This window comes from Ursus maritimus, unplaced genomic scaffold (assembly GCF_017311325.1).
Source record: "Ursus maritimus isolate PB19 unplaced genomic scaffold, ASM1731132v1 scaffold_2, whole genome shotgun sequence".
In the NCBI taxonomy this organism is placed as follows: Eukaryota; Metazoa; Chordata; class Mammalia; order Carnivora; family Ursidae; genus Ursus; species Ursus maritimus.
The window spans coordinates 7,099,187-7,118,347 of NW_024424452.1; the positions used below are offsets into that span (position 1 = coordinate 7,099,187).

The 19,161-nt window shown below is 51.8% G+C and overlaps 3 protein-coding genes across 9 annotated transcripts; 2 read left to right on the forward strand and 1 right to left on the reverse strand.

Annotated features, from left to right (window-relative positions):
• Nucleotides 1-140: 140 nt before the first annotated feature.
• CNPY4 (canopy FGF signaling regulator 4) lies at nt 141-4,426 on the forward strand. Its single transcript, XM_008698404.2, has 6 exons — nt 141-407; nt 2,236-2,362; nt 2,459-2,555; nt 2,776-2,898; nt 3,407-3,524; nt 3,618-4,426. The coding sequence occupies exons 1-6, from the start codon at nt 293-295 to the stop codon at nt 3,776-3,778; spliced, it is 741 nt and encodes a 246-aa protein (XP_008696626.1). The 5' UTR covers nt 141-292; the 3' UTR covers nt 3,779-4,426.
• A 138-nt stretch (nt 4,427-4,564) lies between these two features.
• MBLAC1 (metallo-beta-lactamase domain containing 1) lies at nt 4,565-6,083 on the forward strand. Its single transcript, XM_008698405.2, has one exon. It carries the CDS (start codon nt 5,112-5,114, stop codon nt 5,862-5,864), a length of 753 nt encoding a protein of 250 aa, XP_008696627.1. The 5' UTR covers nt 4,565-5,111; the 3' UTR covers nt 5,865-6,083.
• Nucleotides 6,084-6,461: 378 nt separating this feature from the next.
• LOC103670013 (paired immunoglobulin-like type 2 receptor alpha) lies at nt 6,462-18,683 on the reverse strand. 7 transcript variants are annotated; one of them, XR_570479.2, is made up of 5 exons: nt 18,427-18,678; nt 17,720-18,112; nt 13,730-13,924; nt 9,738-10,423; nt 7,940-9,024 (listed from the first exon to the last, which is right to left on the reverse strand). XR_570479.2 is itself a non-coding variant. In XM_008698406.2 (4 exons), exons 1-4 carry the CDS (start codon nt 18,479-18,481, stop codon nt 10,419-10,421), a joined length of 648 nt encoding a protein of 215 aa, XP_008696628.1. In that variant the 5' UTR covers nt 18,482-18,678; the 3' UTR covers nt 7,940-10,418. The 7 variants fall into 7 exon arrangements, 3 of the variants coding, with proteins under 3 accessions (XP_008696628.1, XP_040490771.1, XP_040490770.1); XR_005835953.1 differs by having other exon boundaries at nt 9,153-10,423; XR_005835955.1 differs by lacking the exons at nt 9,738-10,423; nt 13,730-13,924 and adding an exon at nt 6,462-7,553 and having other exon boundaries at nt 8,821-9,024; nt 18,427-18,679.
• Between the last annotated feature and the right edge of the window lie 478 nt (nt 18,684-19,161).

Consider the following 19,161-nt stretch of genomic DNA (forward strand, 5'->3'; position numbering starts at 1 on the left):
AAAAAACGAGTTTTTCTGTCTACGTGCAAGGAGCACACCCTCCTGCTGCAACTACTTCAGTTTATACGTTCGCTACCCGGCGACCAGGACCCCAGAAGGCGCCACAAAACCGAGGCGGGATAGCCGGGAGCGCAATGAGGCCCCACCCCCTTCCGGACCAGGACTGCGCGTGCGCCTCCCAAGCCAGGCTGGATGGAAATTGCCGCCGACCCCCTCGGAATTTAAAGGGCCCGCTGCCTTCCCGAAGTTGGTTTGAAGGCAAGGGCTTGTTGGTTGTGGACAGCACTTTGCCATGGGTCCTGTGCGGTTGGGAATGTTGCTTTTCATTTTGGCTGTGTATGGCGCTTGGGTTGGGACGCCGAAGGAGGAAGACGATGACACAGAACGCTTGCCCAGCAAATGCGAAGGTATCTAAAGGGAGGGCTCCTATTCGCATCCCTCTGCCCATGTCCTTAGTCTGGACCGGACCAAATGGACCGTGATGGGTGGATCACTCGATCTCCTTGAAGACCTGAGGGAGATTCTGGTGGAGCTTGGCTGAATTCGAAAGGGGTCAAGGGAGGGAATGTATAGCGCTACCCCACAACCGTGGCACTACAATTCCCATAGGGCACCCAGAGGAAGTCCTCTTTTTCTTGCTTGCGTAGACCCGGTGATCTGTGGGAATTGTAGTTGAGACCATCTGCCCAGGATCGCCCACTCTTTCGAACTTCTAAAGTGTTTTCCCCCATGACACTAAACCTAAACCTGGGGAGCCTGCAGGAGCTGGGTGTGAGGCTCATACCTTGTGGATGTCCTTTGCTCCACCCTTGCAGAGACGCTCTCAAATTACAGTCCCCCGCTCTTCTGGGGAGGGTTTGGGGGTAAGTGAATAAGGCCTTGAAGCTCATAAAGAGGAGGCCACAAATGGAGGAGGTTACCCATACGTGTGAGGCTTTGCAGAGGGTGTGTACTTATGGATTTTACTGTGAGCAGCATCTTATGTGGCTCCATGAGGGTGGTGACCGGGTCAGGGGGGAACACTTTGGAGCTGGGCCATTGAGTTCCCTGGTTCCCTAGTTAGTTGCCTTCCTGACTTTAATTTCTTTCCTGGATCCTTTTTCCTTTCACCCCACTCCACCCAGCATTTCAGTATTGGTGTTCCGCATGACCTGAGCCTACCTCACCTCTCCTCCTTGCTGTAACACCTCTGCAGGCCTCCTGCTGTGGTCAGAATACACCCATTTTTGGCACAGCATAGAAGTCTCTTTGTTGTTTGGCCCCCACCGCTCTTATATTTCTGTACCTCAACTCCCATCCTCAAAGTGCCCATGCGTCAGCCACACTGAACTTCCCAGCTGTTACTGAGCCTGCCTTACCTCTTGCACCTCTGTGCCTCAGCAGTTTTTCTCTTAGCCTGGAATAACCCTCTCCCTTCTGTATTTGCTTGAAGACCCAGTTTAGATGTCAATTCCTTTGGAGGCCTTCTTCCTTTTCTGTCACCTCCCACTATACTGTAAGCCCTCAGAGGGAAGGAGAGTACCCGTGTCTCCGAGGTCCTAGCATAGTGCCTGGGACATTTAAGGCACTTCTGTTACTTGCCCTGAGTTTAGCTTGATTGGCACTTCTGTACAAGCCACTCCCTTTCTTGGGACCCACCTCATGCCAGGTCAGGTGCTAGTTGCGGGAAGACAGTGGTGGAACATAGGCAATGCTCTTCCTTAAAGAAATCACAAGCTAGCAGCGAGTCAGTAAATGACCATTGAATGAACTGTGCATTTCCTAGAGATTAAATCTCTTGTTAACCTCTAGTGTAGGGCCCATCACACCACATTGTCATTATTTTTTATCTGTCCCCAACTACATCAGCAATGTCCTGTGGATAGGGATCATGGGTCTTACTGCTCTCGTGCATATAGGAGCTCAGTAAATAACCGCAGAAAGAAAGCAGACACTTACACAGTGGTCACTATATGCCAGGCACTAGTCTAGGAGCTTGACAGAGGTTGATGTATTTAATCCTCACCACACCCCTACGAAGGAGGTTCTACTATATTGTTATCTCCATTTTAGAGACGCAGAAACCAAGGCACAGCATAATTGCCACATAGCTATTAAGTGGCTGAGTCAGGATTCTAACCCAGCCAGTCTGGCTCCAGTCTGCACTTGTAACCATCAGGCTCTGCTGCTTTTGCTCATCTACAGAATGAGTTGCTGGAATGTTTGTTTATCTTTCACATCCTTTTGGACCTCTAGTGTGTAAGCTGCTGAGCCTGGAGCTACAGGAAAAGCTGAGTCGCACTGGCCGGTCTCGAGAGGTGCTGGAGCTGGGGCAGGTGCTAGACACTGGCAAGAGGAAAAGACATATCCCTTACAGTGTTTCGTGAGTTCTTCTTGTTGCTCCTCTACCTCCCAACCCGAGGGAGTCTTGGGAGCTCCTACAGCATCCAAGAAATCTTCGTTTCCCCTCTTCCCACAGAGAGACGAGGCTGGAAGAGGCCCTGGAGAATTTGTGTGAGAGGATCCTGGATTACAGTGTTCATGCCGAGCGCAAGGGCTCACTGAGATATGCCAAGGTCAGACTCTTCCCTAGGGCAGCATCCCGCTTTTCAGAAACAACAGGTATCCCCTGGGACCCATCTCCCTCCAGCTCTGGAGAGTGTCCCCTCCCCATTGTTAGACTCCCTCATGAAGTTCACCCCTCAGTCTCTGGTAGTTGACAATGCTGCTGTGGCAGAAAGGGGAAGGAGGAGGTGGGGCAGTGAGCTGGGCTGATCCCAAATTCCTGTCTCTCAGGGTCAGAGTCAGACCATGGCAACGCTGAAAGGTCTGGTGCAGAAGGGGGTGAAGGTGGACCTGGGGATCCCTCTGGAGCTGTGGGACGAGCCCAGTGTGGAAGTCACGTTCCTCAAGAAGCAGGTAGGACAGGATACTGCACTGCTCAGGGCAATAGAAGGGAACTGATGGGAGACCTAGATCCTTGGGAAGTCTACCTCTGAGCAGGGAGAAGGGGGCAGAGTGAGGACTCTGTCACTGATTGAAGTGGGACCAGGAGCATATCAAGGAGTAATACTGGAGGCTAATAATATCTAATTCCACATATTGAGCACCTACTATGTGCCAGATTCGGGCCCACATACTTTCCAGCTGCTGCCTCATTTTACCCTCACAACAACTTCATGTGGTAGGTACTGTTAACATTTCCCATTTTATAAGCAAGGAGCTGAGACATAGAGTTTAATAGCCTACTTGGCAGAATAGGTGCTAGTAAATGTTTGTTGAATGAGGATCGCCATCTTGTAAGCCAAGTTTAGCCTCCTGGCTACCTGCTCTTCAAGGTGGGGTGGGCAGACAGGAGTGAAAGCAGAGAGGAGGGTTTCCAAAGCCCAGCAGAGTAGATTCCCTTCTGAACCTTCCACTTGATCAGTGTGAGACGATGCTGGAGGAGTTCGAAGATGTCGTGGGAGATTGGTACTTCCATCATCAGGAGCAGCCCCTACAGCATTTTCTCTGTGAAGGTCATGTGCTCCCCCCTGCTGAAACTGGTAAGTGTGTGGGGCTGGCCCTTTTCCTGCCAGGCCACAACCTCCTCTACCCTCCAGACTAATATCTAAATTGTGTTCTATCACCCAACCTAGCATGTCTACAGGAAACTTGGACTGGAAAGGAAAAGATCACAGATGGGCAAGAGAAGACAGAAGGGGAGGAGGAGCAAGATCAGGAGGAGGAAGAAGAGGAAGGGGAGGAAGAGATGATCAACATACCAGGGCACTCCAACCATGACCCAGAGGATCTTTGACTCTTGCCTTTGAGCCCCCAGGAGGGGCAGGAATCATGGAGAACCCTCTGAAGTCTGAGCTCTCCCTGCTCCATATAAGGGCGCGCGTGTGTGTTAGTGATCCCACCCCAGAGCTTGTAACTGTTCTCTCCTATCTGGTCTCAGGCAGGATACTTGTGGTGCAACATGCCATGGCTATGGGGACAAAGGTGGGAGCAGTAGGCAGAAGGCCTGCTCCAACAGATGAGTCCTCTGCCTGCCATCTAGCCCCTTAATTGGCAGGTGTGTGTGTGTGGGGGTCTGTGGTGACAGTATTGAAGGCTTTCCCCTTTAAATCTCTCTACTACTTCCCACCCCACCCAGAGGTCAGTGAAGGCATTGGAGCCCTGGGTCTTGGGAAAGGCACTTTGCCTTCGGGGGTCTGTTTTTAGATCCTTACAAGGAAGAAGCCAGCATGGACATTCTCTACGACCTATACACACTGCCTGCATCTAGAAGGCTACAAGCCAATAAACTGAACAAGAAGGGGACACTATGAGGATGAGGCAATGTTGATAAGTTAGGTGGAATAGATATTTGGTCTACTTCATACTAATTTCACCGAGGGCCCACCATGTAATTTCACAGGTGCCAAATTTTCTACATCACTAGTAAAAATTTTCTTAAAAATATCACGTGGGCCCATCGTTTCAAACAACTGCCCTGCACACATCATACCTGGCCGATACAGCAGCGCCCAGAGAATACGGCCGTTGGTCGCCGGCTGTTAGAAGCTAATGGTGCTTTGTAATTTGCAGTCCAGGGAGGCTGGCAGGGGTCCCTCGGCTGATAACTATTTAGGCGCGGGTCTGTGCAACCCCTCACGGCGCGTGCGGGAGAATGCACCGCAATTAAAAATCAGCGTGCGGCCGTGCGTCCCGGCCACCATACTTTGGGCTTACGGGAGCTCGCAGTGGACAAAATCTCGCGCGCTTTTCCGAGGACTGCCTAACCTTGGAGTGAGGCAAGAATTAGGAGAAGCGGGGAAACAAGGTCCAAGGCGGGGAGCGCCTCGGTTAGAATGAGGGAAATAAAGAGGATATCCTTTGGGGGATGATGGGTGAGGACCTACCGCAAGAGAAGGGTAGCGACGGCCGAAGACACTGAGGGACTGGCGGGTTCACGCTAAGGGAAGCTTGGACGATACCATCTAGGGAAGGGGGTTGGGGCGATACCATCTTAAGGGTGCGAGGGGGTGGCAAAGAACAGACTTGGAAGGTGCTACTTGGAGGAGGCAGGGCGCACGTGGGAACCCAAAGGGACTGGACAGTCGCCCACATCCCCACTTGCCTTCCCCAGCCGTCCCGATCCAGCCATGAGCGGTGTGGTGCGGACCGAGCCGCTGCGCGGGGAGCTGCCTCTGCTGGTGTGCGGCGACCCCTACTCCGTGGTGGTCCTGCTGCAGGGCTACGCGGAGCCCGAGGGGGTCGACGACGCGGTACGCGCTGACGGCTCCGTGACGCTTGTGCTGCCTCGGACCTGGGGCTCAGATTCCAGCCACCGAGAGTCCCTTCCCGAGGGCGGCGGGGTGAAGACCGCCCTGGAGGAGGCGGCCCGTGGCCCCATCCTCGTGGACACTGGAGGTCCCTGGGCTCGGGAGGCGCTCCTGGGGGCCCTGGCGGGGCAGGGCGTGGCCCCCGGAGACGTGACTCTAGTGGTGGGCACCCACGGACACTCGGATCACATCGGGAACCTGGGGCTTTTTCCCGGGGCGGCTCTGCTGGTCTCGCACGACTTCTGCCTCCCCGGGGGCCGCTACCTCCCCCACGGGCTAGGTGAGGAGCGGCCTCTGCAGCTGGGCCCGGGGCTCGAGGTGTGGGCCACGCCGGGCCATGGGGGCCAGCGGGACGTGAGCGTGGTGGTGGCGGGCACGGTCCTGGGCACCGTGGTGGTGGCGGGCGATGTGTTTGAACGCAACGGAGACGAGGACTCATGGCAAGCGCTGAGCGAAGACCCAGTGGCCCAGGAGCGGAGCCGGAAGAGGATCTTAGGCACTGCGGACGTGGTCGTGCCTGGTCACGGAGCCGCCTTTAGGGTGGTCAGGGAAGCCCCGCAGCCAAGGAACTGATGTCCAGAAGACCAGAGGACCCAGTCAGCCGAGTCAGAGGAGTCAGGGGTGATCGCTTCCAGCTCTTCCAAGAGTCCAGTTTTCCAGCGAGGACAGTCATGGATATCACTGGTTCTGCAACCAAACTTGGACCAAGGACTTGCTCAGCCATGTGCCATCTCTTGGGGCCCCCGTGAAATGGGAAAATAAAAATAGGAAACTGCATGGAAAAATCATAAAGCCCTAAGTAAATATGAATCCTTACTAGTGATAATCATGCAAATTTGGTAATTAGCAAGTGTAACGGTGGGGGGGGCACTTTGGCCAGTTGCTTATTTCTCATAAGATGGAGGCTTGCCGAGAGAAGGTGCAGGGCGTGGAAGTAACACCTTAGTCATCTGACTTTCATCCATTTGTTCATTCTAGAAATATTTAACACCTGCAATGATTCAAGCACTGCCCTAGATCATGGGGCTGCAACAGTGAGCAAGCTAGACAAACTCCCAGTTCCTTATGGAGATTACATTCTAGAGAGACAGAAAGACAACTAATAATAGTAAACCAAATAATTACAGATTGTGTTTAGTGATATGAAAGAAAAGGAGGGCAAGAAGGGAGTAGAGTGCCTGGATGGAAAGGTGGCCTCTTTTATTTAAGGTGGTCAGGAAAAGCCTCTGAGTAGATGCTGTTTAAATCAGGGAACTGAATGAGAAGAAAGCCAGCCATATGGGGCTCTGGCAGATGCATCCCAGCCACAGGAGCAGCAGATATCAAGGTTCTGAGGCAGGACGGCTTGACCTGGTTGAGCAGCAAGAAGAGCATGGGGTTGGACTGCAGAGTGCCAGAGAAGGGTGACAGCAAATGAGGATGCAGAGTTCGGCGGGGCCATTGTGGACCGCGTTAGGGGTTTGGATTTATACTGAGATAGAAAGCTTTGGCTTCTGAGGAGGCATGACTTGGTCTCATTTAAAGTAAGTACTCTTGTTCTGAGTGGAGAAGTGGTCGGAGTGGGGCAAGAATAGAATCAGCTGGACTGGTTAGGAAACTGTTGCAGTCTTCCAGGCAAGAGGAGTCAGTGGCACCTGCTCATATCCTAGAAATCCTATTATGGCACTGGTCCTCTTCACAACTGTGTCCCAGGCCCTCCATCCACACAGTCCCAGGACCCACAGAAGCACTCAGGTGGGGCAGATGAAGGAGAGGAGCAAGTCCACCTTGTTGCAAATGACGAGCCATCCTGAGTGGATGCCACGGGGCAGGGCCTGACGGGGGGGTTATTTCCCAGGTGTCCACAAAGGCCAGGTGGAGGTCACCAAGGCAGCTCAGAGAAACCAGCTTACCTAGAGGGTGAACCAGTAGCTGCCACAAACAGACTTGTAGTTGGTGTTGGCCAGTTTGATGGCCACAGAGTGCAGAATTCCCGGGCCAACAGTGCGGCCACAGCTGCCCAGATCCCTGCCAGTCACCAGATAAAGATAAATGGAGTGAAGGTGGCAATGTGGGCACCCAGCCTCAGAACTACCATGGTGTGGGGGCCCTTGGCCAGGTTTTCTAGCTTCTGGGTCACAGAGTACAGGGAGGCCACCGGTGTGTGCAGAGAGTACAGGAGCTAGCTGTGGGCCCACCAATGCAGCACTGTGTCCTAAGAGGTCTCCATGGCCGTCAGGGGCCCCATCTGGTATGTGGAGTGCAGATCCAACAGCTTCAGGGCTGTAGGGAGGATGAAAACGGGGCAGATGGGGGTTATTTACAACTATGCACTTTCAACCTGTACAAATAAAAACTCCAGTCCTGACTTACTTTCCAGAACATGGTCCTCTGCCCACGACTCAGGTCTGGTCATCTAGAACACCACATGTCTTTGGCCACACTGATTGTCTCTGGAATTGGACAGGTCACCTTCGCTAGTCGAGGCTTGGCCATCTTTAGGGTTTTGCTGGAGCTAGTGGAAAAAAGTCTAGTTCTTTCCTGGAAGACTGACTTGGGAGATGTATGGAAGTGTTGAATCACTATAGTTACATATATCACGATGTGTACACCTCAAGCCAATACTACCCTGTATGTTAGCTAACCGGAATTCAAATAAAAACTTAAACTGACACGAGAGAATAGGTTTATTTGCCACCTTGTGGGAAGAGCCCATGGGCTCAGGGGCCGAGTGGAGGCTGAGGCTGAAACTGAACAGTAGGGGGCAGAAATGAGCAGTGAAGAGAAACAGATCAAGACAAGTTCGTGCTCTGAAAGCCAGACCCACCCCTGCATTTTTCAGTCACCTGGACTAATCCCCCACTTTGCTGCCTGAGCTGCTTTCTGCTTTCAGTCGCAACAAGAGGAGCCCCTGGGTGGATACAGACACTGGTGGAAATGACCCATTAGAGAGGCCACGGGAACCGTGGGAAAGCAGTCTTACAGGGTGGGGCCCAGAGTGATTATACTCTTAGAAGTTTCTTCCAACTTGCCTTTTGTGTAAACTCTTGGGAAAACTTGACCCATGGTTACATGCTTCTACTCACAAATATTCAGGGGCTCCACATTGCCTGAAGAATAACCCAAACTTTCTCTCCCAGTCCTAAGACAACTCTGCTCCAGCTTGGCTGGAACTGCCTGCTGCCTGCCAGAATCGCCTGCCTCCCCCTTCTCCCGCAGGCCTTTAATCCTCCTCTCCTCCTGCTGTCCTCCCTCTGCTGTACCATCCCAACCATCCAGGCTCAACTCAGCTCATCTCCTACAGAAAAACCTCCTCTGAATTTTCCACTACTTTAGACGCTTGTAACGCATTCTCTATATTATTCACTTAGCACTAGATATGGCTGGTGTTAGTCATTTTTTCTGGAAATGTCCTCTCCACACGGTGCCCCTTGAGAGCAGAAACTAAGAAAAATGCCTCTCTCTGAATGCTCCAGAGCTTGGTGGTCTGTCTGTAAACATCATGAAATAAACACGTGCAATTTTCCTGATTTCTCTGGGCATCTGTTACCTGTGGCCCATCTCTGACTCCTTGCCCAGGACTTCACTCCTGCCCAGCTTCTGGAGAAGTTCCAGTATCTTGTCCACTTTGCAAACACAGTGGTACCACTCAAGGGCCTTCCTGTTCACCTCTTCCTACAGGAAGCTTTGGGTGTCTTGCCAGAGGGCTTTGGGGCCCCGATTCCAGGGTGGAATGAGAGTTGATGGGTCAAAGCTGTAGGAGGGAGAAAAACACAACAGGCTCACACAACAAGGAACACAACAAGGAGCTCCTCCAAGCAAGGCCGCAGGAACCAGCTTGTCTGAGGACAAAGAAGCTAGAATGGTGCCCAAGGACCTGACCCCATCAGCTCATCGCGGGGCCTGTCCTGTGGTGGGGAAAGAAGGCTGGAAGTGTCCTCGGGAGGCTGGAAGTGTGCCCCCTGACGATGAAGCCTCCAGTGACGTGGACCTGGAGCAACTCCTGGAAGATGCTGGAGAAGAGCCGGAGCAGCTGGAGGAGCCGCGGTGTGGAGATGCGGCCGGCGAGTTCACCTTGGCCTTCTTCGAGGAATAGCTGTGCGCGCCTGCCTCCCTGCTGCTCTCTCACCCCCTTCCCTGCCAGCAGCAGGGAGAGACCCTCAGAGGGTCTCTGAGAAGCTGCTACATGTGGGGCTTGTTCATCGGCTGCAGGTTAACTGGCTAATGTCCCAGCTGTGCGGTTTACAAGTGAATAAAACAGGTTACAGCTTTCCAGCTTTCTGTAGTCGGTCTCTAACCACATGCTTCCCTGCAGCTTCCCTCCCTCCCCTCCGCTCCTGTGGAACGCCCCTGTTTCTATGCGAGGCTGGCACAGCGTGGGGATCTGGGAAGGCTGGGACACCGGAGTCCTGGGAGAAGGCTGTCGGGAAGGGCAGGTCTGGGTTCAGACCCAGCTCAGCCACTTACTAGGTGCGTGGCCTGGAGAAAAGCGCTAACCATTGTGGTTCTCTTCACGCCTCAGGTGAGTGCGTCCAGTCCCGGGTCAGCTTGTTGGAGATGCTTAAATGAGGTGGTGCGCTGGACACATGCTCGTTCTGATGGTCGGGAAAGGAGAACGGGTAGAGGAGGGGCAGACCCTGGGTTCTGGGCTGGCTACCAGCTTTCAGGCTTATTGGTCCCCAGAGGCAGTCACCGAACTCCAGTACTGGGGGAGGGATCTCAGTGTGAGCTCTTTAGTATAGTTCATTTTTGGTGAGAAGGAGAAGACAGAAGTGGAAGATGCCATCAGTTTTCTCCTTAGATGCCTTCAGACAGATTCTGCGGGTACTTTTATTCTTGTGGGCAAGGGCTGGGAAGGTGGAGAGGGAATTGGAGCAGATGGCTCTGTTTCTCTGCGGTCCTTGGTGGCCTTCCACACCTCTGGCTCTGAGTCTTCTGTGTCTGGCTGGCGTTATTATCAAAGCTGTGACCCGCTGGGCAGCTTAGTCAAGGAGGTCATCCTCCAGTCCCACTCATCAGGCCTTTACGAGAGAGTATAGGGACGACTCCTGGGGGCTGTCCTTGGGAGGGATGCAGGGAGGCGCTGCTGGTGACAAGGAGCTGGAGAGGGAGAGGGAGGCATAGAGGACGCCGCTGTTGTCCTGAGCTTCATCCTGGCGAGAAGGAAGGAGAAGGACGTGAGACAGTGGAAGGGGAGTGGCGGTTATTCTTCTCCTGACTTGGGAACCTCATGGCTGGAACCAGGGTCTGCGCTGCAGCCTCTTCCTCTCCACCCTGCGCCACTGAAACCCGCCGGTCTCCCCACCGCCCTCTTCCCTCTTCATCCTCCCGAGTTTCTCTGCGACATTTCCCAAGGATTGGCCCCTGCTCCACAGACATCCCCCCTGCCACCCAAACCATCCTGGGAGGTCCTGTCATCCACAGAGACAGCCCTCTGAACAAATGGGACTCATGTCCCCCGAACTCCAGTGCCCTCTACTCTGCCATACCCTGGGGTGTTTTGTTTTTTTTTTTTTCTCTGGGACTGAGAACTCGGAAATATTAAATGCCAGCATCATTTTTATGCTACGTCTTTCTTTCCTTCCAGCTTTCTCTTACCATCATCCTGCTTGCTATACCTGTGTTTTGAGCCCCCGAACTCTTATCCCTTAATAATCCACTTTCTTTCGGGCTGTGCAAGCTCCCTGCTGATCCTCTACTCTCCACTCCCCCTCTCATGAGCCCCTTGACCTCTCCTGTTCTCCTGTCTTTCTGCCACACTTAGCTGACACATCTTTAGTTCTGGATGCAGCCTATGGCAGGGGATGCTATTTGCTTATACAATATCCATTCATTTCTTCTTACTCAGTTACAGCACCTTGATTTTATCTGGGGTGGCCGTATGCTCCCCTACTGATAGATATGAGACCTATGACCACATCCTTGCCAATATGGTTCAAGGGGAAGTTGTGGTCTTTTCATCCTTTCTTCCTTCCTCCTGTTTCCTGCCTGGATTCAGAAATAATGGCTGGAGCCTGAGCAGCTGTCTTGGCTCACGAGGCAACCTTCAGGATAGAAGCCAGTAGGCAGGACAGTGAGCAGGAAGATGGAAGCCTGAGTGCCTGAGGACAGTGGCCTCTGCCATCTACTTCCTCATCCTTTTATATGAGGGGAAACAAGAACTCTGTCTTATCTAAGCCCTGTTACTTTTGGTCTCTGGTGCCAGCAGGGGAACGTAACTTCTAAGCAACAAGTTCTAGAAGTTTCTAAATCTGCATGGCTAATACTGCTGGGGGAAACATGATCATGTGCAGTGATGCTTTTACAGAGCTCTGGCTTCTCATCTGGGTGCAATCCTGAGATACCATCTTCCATTCCCCCAGTGACTGTCACAGCTCTTCATCTCCAAACCTCATCCTCACTCTAGAAACAACTGCTGTGCTTTTTCCTCTGCAGAATTAAAAACAATTTGTGTATCATTGAGTTTATCAATATATTTATTCATGGCTTTTAGGTTTTATGTCATACTTAGGGAGGCCCATCTCCACTCCATGGATATAAGATGGCCTCACATGCTTTCTCTAGTACTGGGGTTATTTTCCCCCTCATTTAACTCTTTGATTGATCTCTGTGGAATTTATTTTGGTGCAAATTATGAGATAATATTATTTTCTCCAGATGGCTAATCAATTCTTCCAGCACCGTGTGTGGAATGACTCATCTTTCCCCATTGATTAGAAATACTACTTATGGGGCGCCTGGGTGGCACAGCGGTTAAAGCGTCTGCCTTCGGCTCAGGGCGTGATCCCGGCGTTATGGGATCGAGCCCCACATCAGGCTCTTCCGCTATGAGCCTGCTTCTTCCTCTCCCACTCCCCCTGCTTGTGTTCCCTCTCTCGCTGACTGTCTCTATCTCTGTCAAATAAATAAAAATAAAAAAAAAATCTTTAAAAGAAATACTACTTATTAACCTACTAAATTCCTGAATATATTTTGATCTGTTTCATCCTGCCTATATGTGGGCTTTTCTCTTTTCATATATGGGTTTATCTGTGTTTTAGTATGACAGCATCGCATCATTTTAATCATTACAGCTTAATAACTGCAGGCGCTACTGCTCATATGGTCCTTACTCCGTGCCAGGATCTATTCTCAGTGTGTTACGCTTAATTGTCATGACAACCCTCGGGGTAAGTATAATTACTCTTCCCATTTTCCTGATGAGTGAGTTGAGGCACAGAGTCATAGTATCATTGCCCCAGAGTTGACTCAGCCAGGATCTGACTGCAGGCCGTCCGGACTCTGTGCTCTTCACCTCTGTGCTTTAACATCTGCTGGGGCTAATCTCCTCTCCCTGAAAATCTTCTTCAGAGGAATTTCAAATCAATATTGGAGGGTGCTGGGGTGTAAATAATGAATGTCTCTAGCCCTCTCCTCTTGAGCTATAAATGCACACATCCACATTTCTGATGAACATCTCTGCTCAGATGCCACACAGGCATCTCTAACATATCCCAAACTAGAGAACCATCATTCTCCCCCAAACATGGTCTTTGACCCCTGTGTTCTCTAATTCGTTCGGTGGCTTCACCATGGATTCATTCACCCTGGTTCTTCCCACTCCCTCACCTCTACACCAGTCCAATCACCAAGTCCTACTGGTTTTCCCTCTTAAACTGTTCAGGATCTGGCTCTCTCCCTCCATCCACCGCGACCACATTAGACTGGCCCCACCCGGCCCCCTCTGGCCCCTCCACCACAGACTGATGTATCTGTAAGGCAGAGCTGATGTTGCCTCTGGGATCAGAGGCTTTGGGTTTCATTTACAAGGTGCTCTTCTCCCATCTCCAGCCTCCTCCACAGCACTGAGCTACTTAGAGTTCGCACACTGATTTCCTGCACCTGCATGGATAGTGACCTCTTCACCACCCTCACCGTTTGCCAGGCCAATTTTCATATTCTTTGAGACTTTTTGCAGGGACACTTCCTATGGGAAGTCCTCCCTGATTCCCCTCCTTCCACCCAAATGACTACAGCTCTTTCCAAATGAGGCAGTCACTCCCTCTCCCCTCCCTCCACCACTGAGTTCCTTGAGAGCAGGACCTATGCTTTATTTACATTTGTTATCTCCAATTACAAGCCAGACCCTGGAAAATAGGCCCTCAACCAATGCTGAGCCAGCTTCCTGTCCCTTCTGTTCTCTCCTTACTCTGCCCGGGGCTGACCCTCCCATCCCCATGAACCAAAAGGTGAGGATTGATGAGAAATGATTAAGTCAAAAGACAAAAACTGGAAAATGATCAGTTTGTGGAGAAGGATTGGTCTGGAGCAGTGGTTCTCAAACTTGATCACACACAGACGCCACTTGAAGAGACCTTTAAAAATGCAGATTCCCACGCCCAGACCTCAAGCCCAGCAGGGATCTGCATTTTTTAATGCAGAATGATGCTCGGCAGGGGGCGTGGCCCAGAACCACTTACCTTTGCTTCTCCTCCACCTGTGGTAGAGTATCAGTCCCAAAATTGCAATTATGAGCACGGCACCAGCCAGTGCCACCCCGACTGCAGCTCCCACACTCAGGGGTGAAGATGCTGAGCTCCCATTGCCTTCCGAGACACCGAGGCCCGTGGTGGTGGGGGCAGTGCTGGTGGGGCCCTCGGTGGTCATCATGGCAGCTGAGAAGACATGAGAATTTAGCAGATTCTCTCCTGGAGGACTGGAGGTTTCTGGATGAAACTTGTCACATTGTTCCCTAGTTTGGGGAATATTGGGGGAGGGGAGCAACTCTCACAGGGAGGGGGTACAGAATCCACATCACCCAGCTTAAATGCTGACTCTACCTCCCATCAGCGCTGTGACCTCAGAACCTCATTTCATCGCCGACAAATAGGGATCACTAAATCTCTAGCCTCAGGCATCCCAGGCACAGCAGAGGGGAGGGGTCAAGCCTCAGGGCTGGGGGATTCTGTGGAAGACGGAGATCCAAGTCCTTGCCCCCTTGGCCACCAGTGTGCACAAAGCCAAGCTGATTGGAAGCTGTGTGTGTGGTCTGGGAGAAAGTGCTTGTCAGCTAATGGGCTGTAGGATCTGTTAGGATTTCTAGATTCTTTTTGGGGCCCATCAGATAGATTTCCCAGAGAAGAATCTGCTGATTTCTTGCCCTTGGTTGTGTGGGAGATACCAGCTGGGATGCCTGAGTCCTGGGAGGCATCTAAGGGGGGGGGCAAGGCGTTTAGGGTCTCATCAGTTCACCAAATCTTCAGTTTCAAGGAGTGAATCCTTGCCCCCAGTATGCCTGGGGTACTGCCCCCAGAGTCCCTCTGGTCCATCCTTTCTGGAAAGCAAATTTCCAGTCTCTGCGGGGGGGCGGGGGGAAGGGGGCATAGAGGTTTCCCTGCTTCTTAAACAGATTCTCACCCAGCCCTCCAGGTTTCTGACCCACTTTCACTCCCACTGTCGGGGGTTCTGGGGTCACCCTTCATGAACCATCAAGGGGTTTTGCAGTGTAAAAATTGCCTTTCTTCTGGGTCTCCCCACTGCTGGTTTAGGGCTAAGCTCCCCTGGTCTCCTAGGCCAGGTACGTTAGTCTATGTGTTTCCAGCTTCCCAAATATTGTTTTTAACCACATAACTCACATATTTCTTGTCCGTGTGGATTTTGTCTTAAAAAATTCTCTTTGCTGTCATTTTAGTAGGGTTTGGTAGGGAGGGGAGGTAAATGTGCATATAACTCACCATTTGGCCAGAATTTATGCAATATTTTCTAGTGAAAATTATAGAAAATGAATGTTCAAAAATAATCTTGCATATTAATAATAAAAATAAAAGATTTAGAGGAAAGCATCTTGTGAGATATTTACGTGGTCTTTAGAAGAACACTCCCAAGGTTACTGAGGGGTATAGAACAGGGGCCATTTCTGGGTGGGAAGACTGGACATTACACTGATTTCCATTTCAATTGCCTTATAGGTTTAATGTAATTCTGATTTTAAAAATACCCATAGCTGTTTTCTTCAGAACTTGGCAAACTTATTCTAGTATTTATGTGAAGCAATAGGCCAAAACCATAATAAGGTTTTTGAGGAAGTAACATGGTTCTGATGGACATAGTCTTATCAGCCACTGAAACATGACCAAGTTACAGTCCCTAGAACAGTGTGGCGGCAACAAGAGAGAAGGCAGAACAGGGAAATGGAGCCGACAGACCAGAAGTGGGTGCCATCCTACAAAAAGGCCAGGCCTATGAGTCAATGGAGAGGAGAAAAAAGATTCCATAAACGCAGTTGGGATGATTGATTTGTTTCCTGGTAAAAAGATCAATTTAGTTCTTTACCTCATACCATATACTAAAAGAAATCCTCAGTACATTAATGAGTTTTACTGTCAAAAGAAAGCATACAAAAATCAGAAGAAATTAGGGGTGCCTGGGTGGCTCCGTTGGTTAAGTGTCTGCCTTTGGCTCAGGTCATGATCTCAGGGTCCTGCTCGGCGGGGTGTCTGCTTCTCCTTCTCCCTCCGCTCCTCCCCTCCTGCTTGTGCTCATACACACACACACTCTCTCTCTCTCTTAAATAAATAAGCAAATAAGCAAACAAGTAAGTAAATAAATAAATAAATTCTTTAAAAAAGTCAGAAGAAATTAAAATATTTTCAGCCCCTAATGGAACATAGGATTTTGGGTTAAGAAATAAAACAGGAATTTACAAAGGAGAATACAGTGAGATTTGGCTACAAAACGAAAACATCTGTATGTAAAAAACATTATTAAGCCAACCACAAACTTATCAGTTCTATTAGCTGCAAACATCCCTTTGGGGTGATGTCTTTGCATGGCAGTACTTCACTTAGGTAAAACTTTTCTTTTTATTACTTTCCTGTATTTTAAAAAAATATATGAGCATGAATATCCAATTAATTGTATTAATGGAAAAAATTAATTTATTGATGAAACTCATAGCAAACGTGACTGAAACTGAGAAATGAGAAAAGTTAGGAGGATTAAGGAAGGAGGAAGGAGGGGTCTGAGGAGAGCCAAAATCTCCCCGGAAAGGCCATTTAAGGGAAGATGGAGAAGGTGCCAGAAATATAAATCCAAGGCTGTCTTGCCTAATTCAGGTTGTGAGCCACTGTCTATTTGCTGTAAACCAGCGCGGTGGTCCTACGGGGCAGGGGTTACCGAGGGCGGGGCCGCAGAGAGTGTCCTTCCCACCAAGAGCAGTGAGGCATTGCTCAGAATTGCCGGTGCAAGTGGGTGTAAAAGGCAAACCTACGATGTTTAGTTTTTAAGGAATTGCCTACAGACAGTGCGTCCCCCAGTGCCTGCTCCTGGGAGAGACGCCCTCCCCACACTGCTCTGGGGACAAACCTAGGTTCCAGTTCCCACGGCCTGCTGAGTGACTGGGAAGATCCATTAATGTGACACATCCCATCATTGGGTGAAAGATAGGTCAAGACAACGATATGATCAGGTCAGCTGGTGAGGCTGAGCAGCTACTGGTTAAGAGTGGAGGCTCTGGCTTAAACTGGGTTCAAGTCCCGCCTGCACCACGACTGTGGCTTTGGGCAGGCGTTTGGGCTCTTGGAGCCTCAGTGTCCCTATCTGTAACAGGAAGACAACAGCAGTACCTACTGTTACTGTGGGGTCATGGGGAAGGTTCACTAGGGTGATGCATACCAAGTTGTTCAACCCAACAGTGCACAGTAAGCGAGAGCTGCCATATTTCTGCTGCACACGTGCTTCTCAAAGCCAGCACGGAGGAGCGAGATCGGAGTGGACAATGGGGACAGTACAGGCAGAGGTGGGCAGTAGGGATGGGGGAGCAAGGAGGGTCAAGAGGATGGAGGCAGGGGAAAAGGGAGATAGGAAAGGAGAGGAGGGCTGGGGCTGGGCAGGGAGCATTGTGGGTCGGGTTCTGAGGAACAGAGCAGGAGAAGGAAGTGGGGAGATTGGAAAGACAGGTAATGGGGTGTTGCCAGGGAACCTGGGCTCTCGGGTCATCACTGGGTACCTGCTGTGTGTGCTGGGCTGAGCCCATGGCTGTGGGGAGATGCAAGACTCGGGGCTGGCTGGGACTGCACAGACGGACACATGACAAAGGGAAGGCAGCCCACATCCTGAAGAAGTCAAGTCCACCGGGATGGCATGGGACGACGGTAGGGAGGCAGGGCTGGAGCCCCAGCTTGGAGCAAGAAGGGAAGATAACTGGGGAGCCCAGAAGGTGCTGAGGCCGGGGAGTGGGGTTGGGGCCTGGAAGGGGGTCGGCGCGGAGGGCAGCCCAGGCCTGGGGAGATGGAGGAGAAAGAGTAAAGTTGGCAGAGGCCTGGGGAGGAGGTGGGTGTGGGGAGAGGAGTTTGAGAGAAGGAGTGAGCAGGAAGATTGGGGCCTGGGCCAGGCCTGGGGGATGAGGGCACCATGGCCTTTAAGAGCCTCAGCAGGGTGGGCGTGATGGCTGCCGGGGCAGCTGGACTCACCGTGGGTTATGGTGAGTTTGGTCCCCTGGCGGGCCTGCCACACCTTCTTGCCATCTTCTCGTGTTTCCACTTGGACCCGGCAAAAGTATATATTCTCATCCTCCTTCCGCAGGTTCGATATCTGCAGGGAGCCAGACTTCTGACCCTTTGGCAAGTTCAGGGAGATCCGGTTCTTGTAGTCCTTATGGAAGGAAGGCCAAGTACTGTTGTAGATGAACTCCCCATGGAATTGTGTCCGTCTCAAGGCCACACTCACTCTGGAATTCTTGGCTAACTCCCAGCAGTAATAGAAGGAGAAATTGATGTGGACGGAGCCACCCATGGGGGCTGAGAGGTGCTTTGGTTGGTCTATCTGACGATAGTCAGGATCTGAATCGCATTCTTTTGAGCTATCTGCAGGAGGGGGGAGAGGAGAGACTTTCAAGCCACTGGGAGAGATGAAGAAGATAACCCCAGACCTTCTGCGCCCTCACCCACGGCCAGTAGTGTGACAGGTGGTAGGACTGGCTCTCTGGCCTGGGTGCACCTCGCCAGGCTTGGGGAAGGGAGGAGGGTGAAGGGTTGGCACTGACCTAGCACCATTGCTTGCTGGGGCTGGGAGGCCTGACCAGTTACCCCAGCAGACCCCTTCTCCAACTTCCCAGCCACAGCCCTTCCTGGGGACTCGCTGGGCCCCGGGGCAGAGCCAGGGTGTCCCGGACACTCACCAGCCTGCAGACATGTCGGCAGCAGCAGCAGAGACAGCAGCAGGGACAGACCCATTGCCTCACCCTCCTCTAATGGGAGGAGAAGACAGCAGCTCTGTCAAGGCCAGAGGGGAGGCCGTAGGCACCCCTCCTCGGGGAGTCAGGGGACACCCGGAGAGCGTGGATCAGGCCCCTTCAGAAGAGCAAGGGAGGGTGAGAGCCTTCCCCAAACTCACCCGCACCCAGAGTAACCAGCACTTCCTTTATCAATCTGGTTTCTTCTTTTCCTATATTGCACAAGTGCTTCCTTTTGGTCAGAGTGCAGAGAGCCATGACAGAGCCCCCAGCCTCTATCTTCACCCTGAGGGCCATGGTTCTGACCTTGGCCATGTGTGGCCTCTCCCTCCCACCTTGATTCCTGGCTACAGCCATCCCTCTACCTCTCCTTAGGAGTCAGTGTCTGTCTCTCTAGCTCCCCTTTTCATTGGCTGAGTATCTCCTGGATGCTGTCTGTCCTCCCAGATGAAGGGGAGGCAGCAGGACCAGCTCCAGCTCTTCCGGCAAGAGGACAGGCAGCCATGAGTCTCTGCCCAGCTTCAGCCCCCTAGAGAGAAGGAGGAGGGAACAACTGGTGGTCAGATGCCCTCGACCTCCAGCCCCAGCACCAGGGACACCCAGCTTGCTCCTGGTCTTTCCCTCTCCCAGCAGGGGCTCCCCTTCAGTCCCTCCCCTGCAGTCCTGTGCAGGACCCAGGCC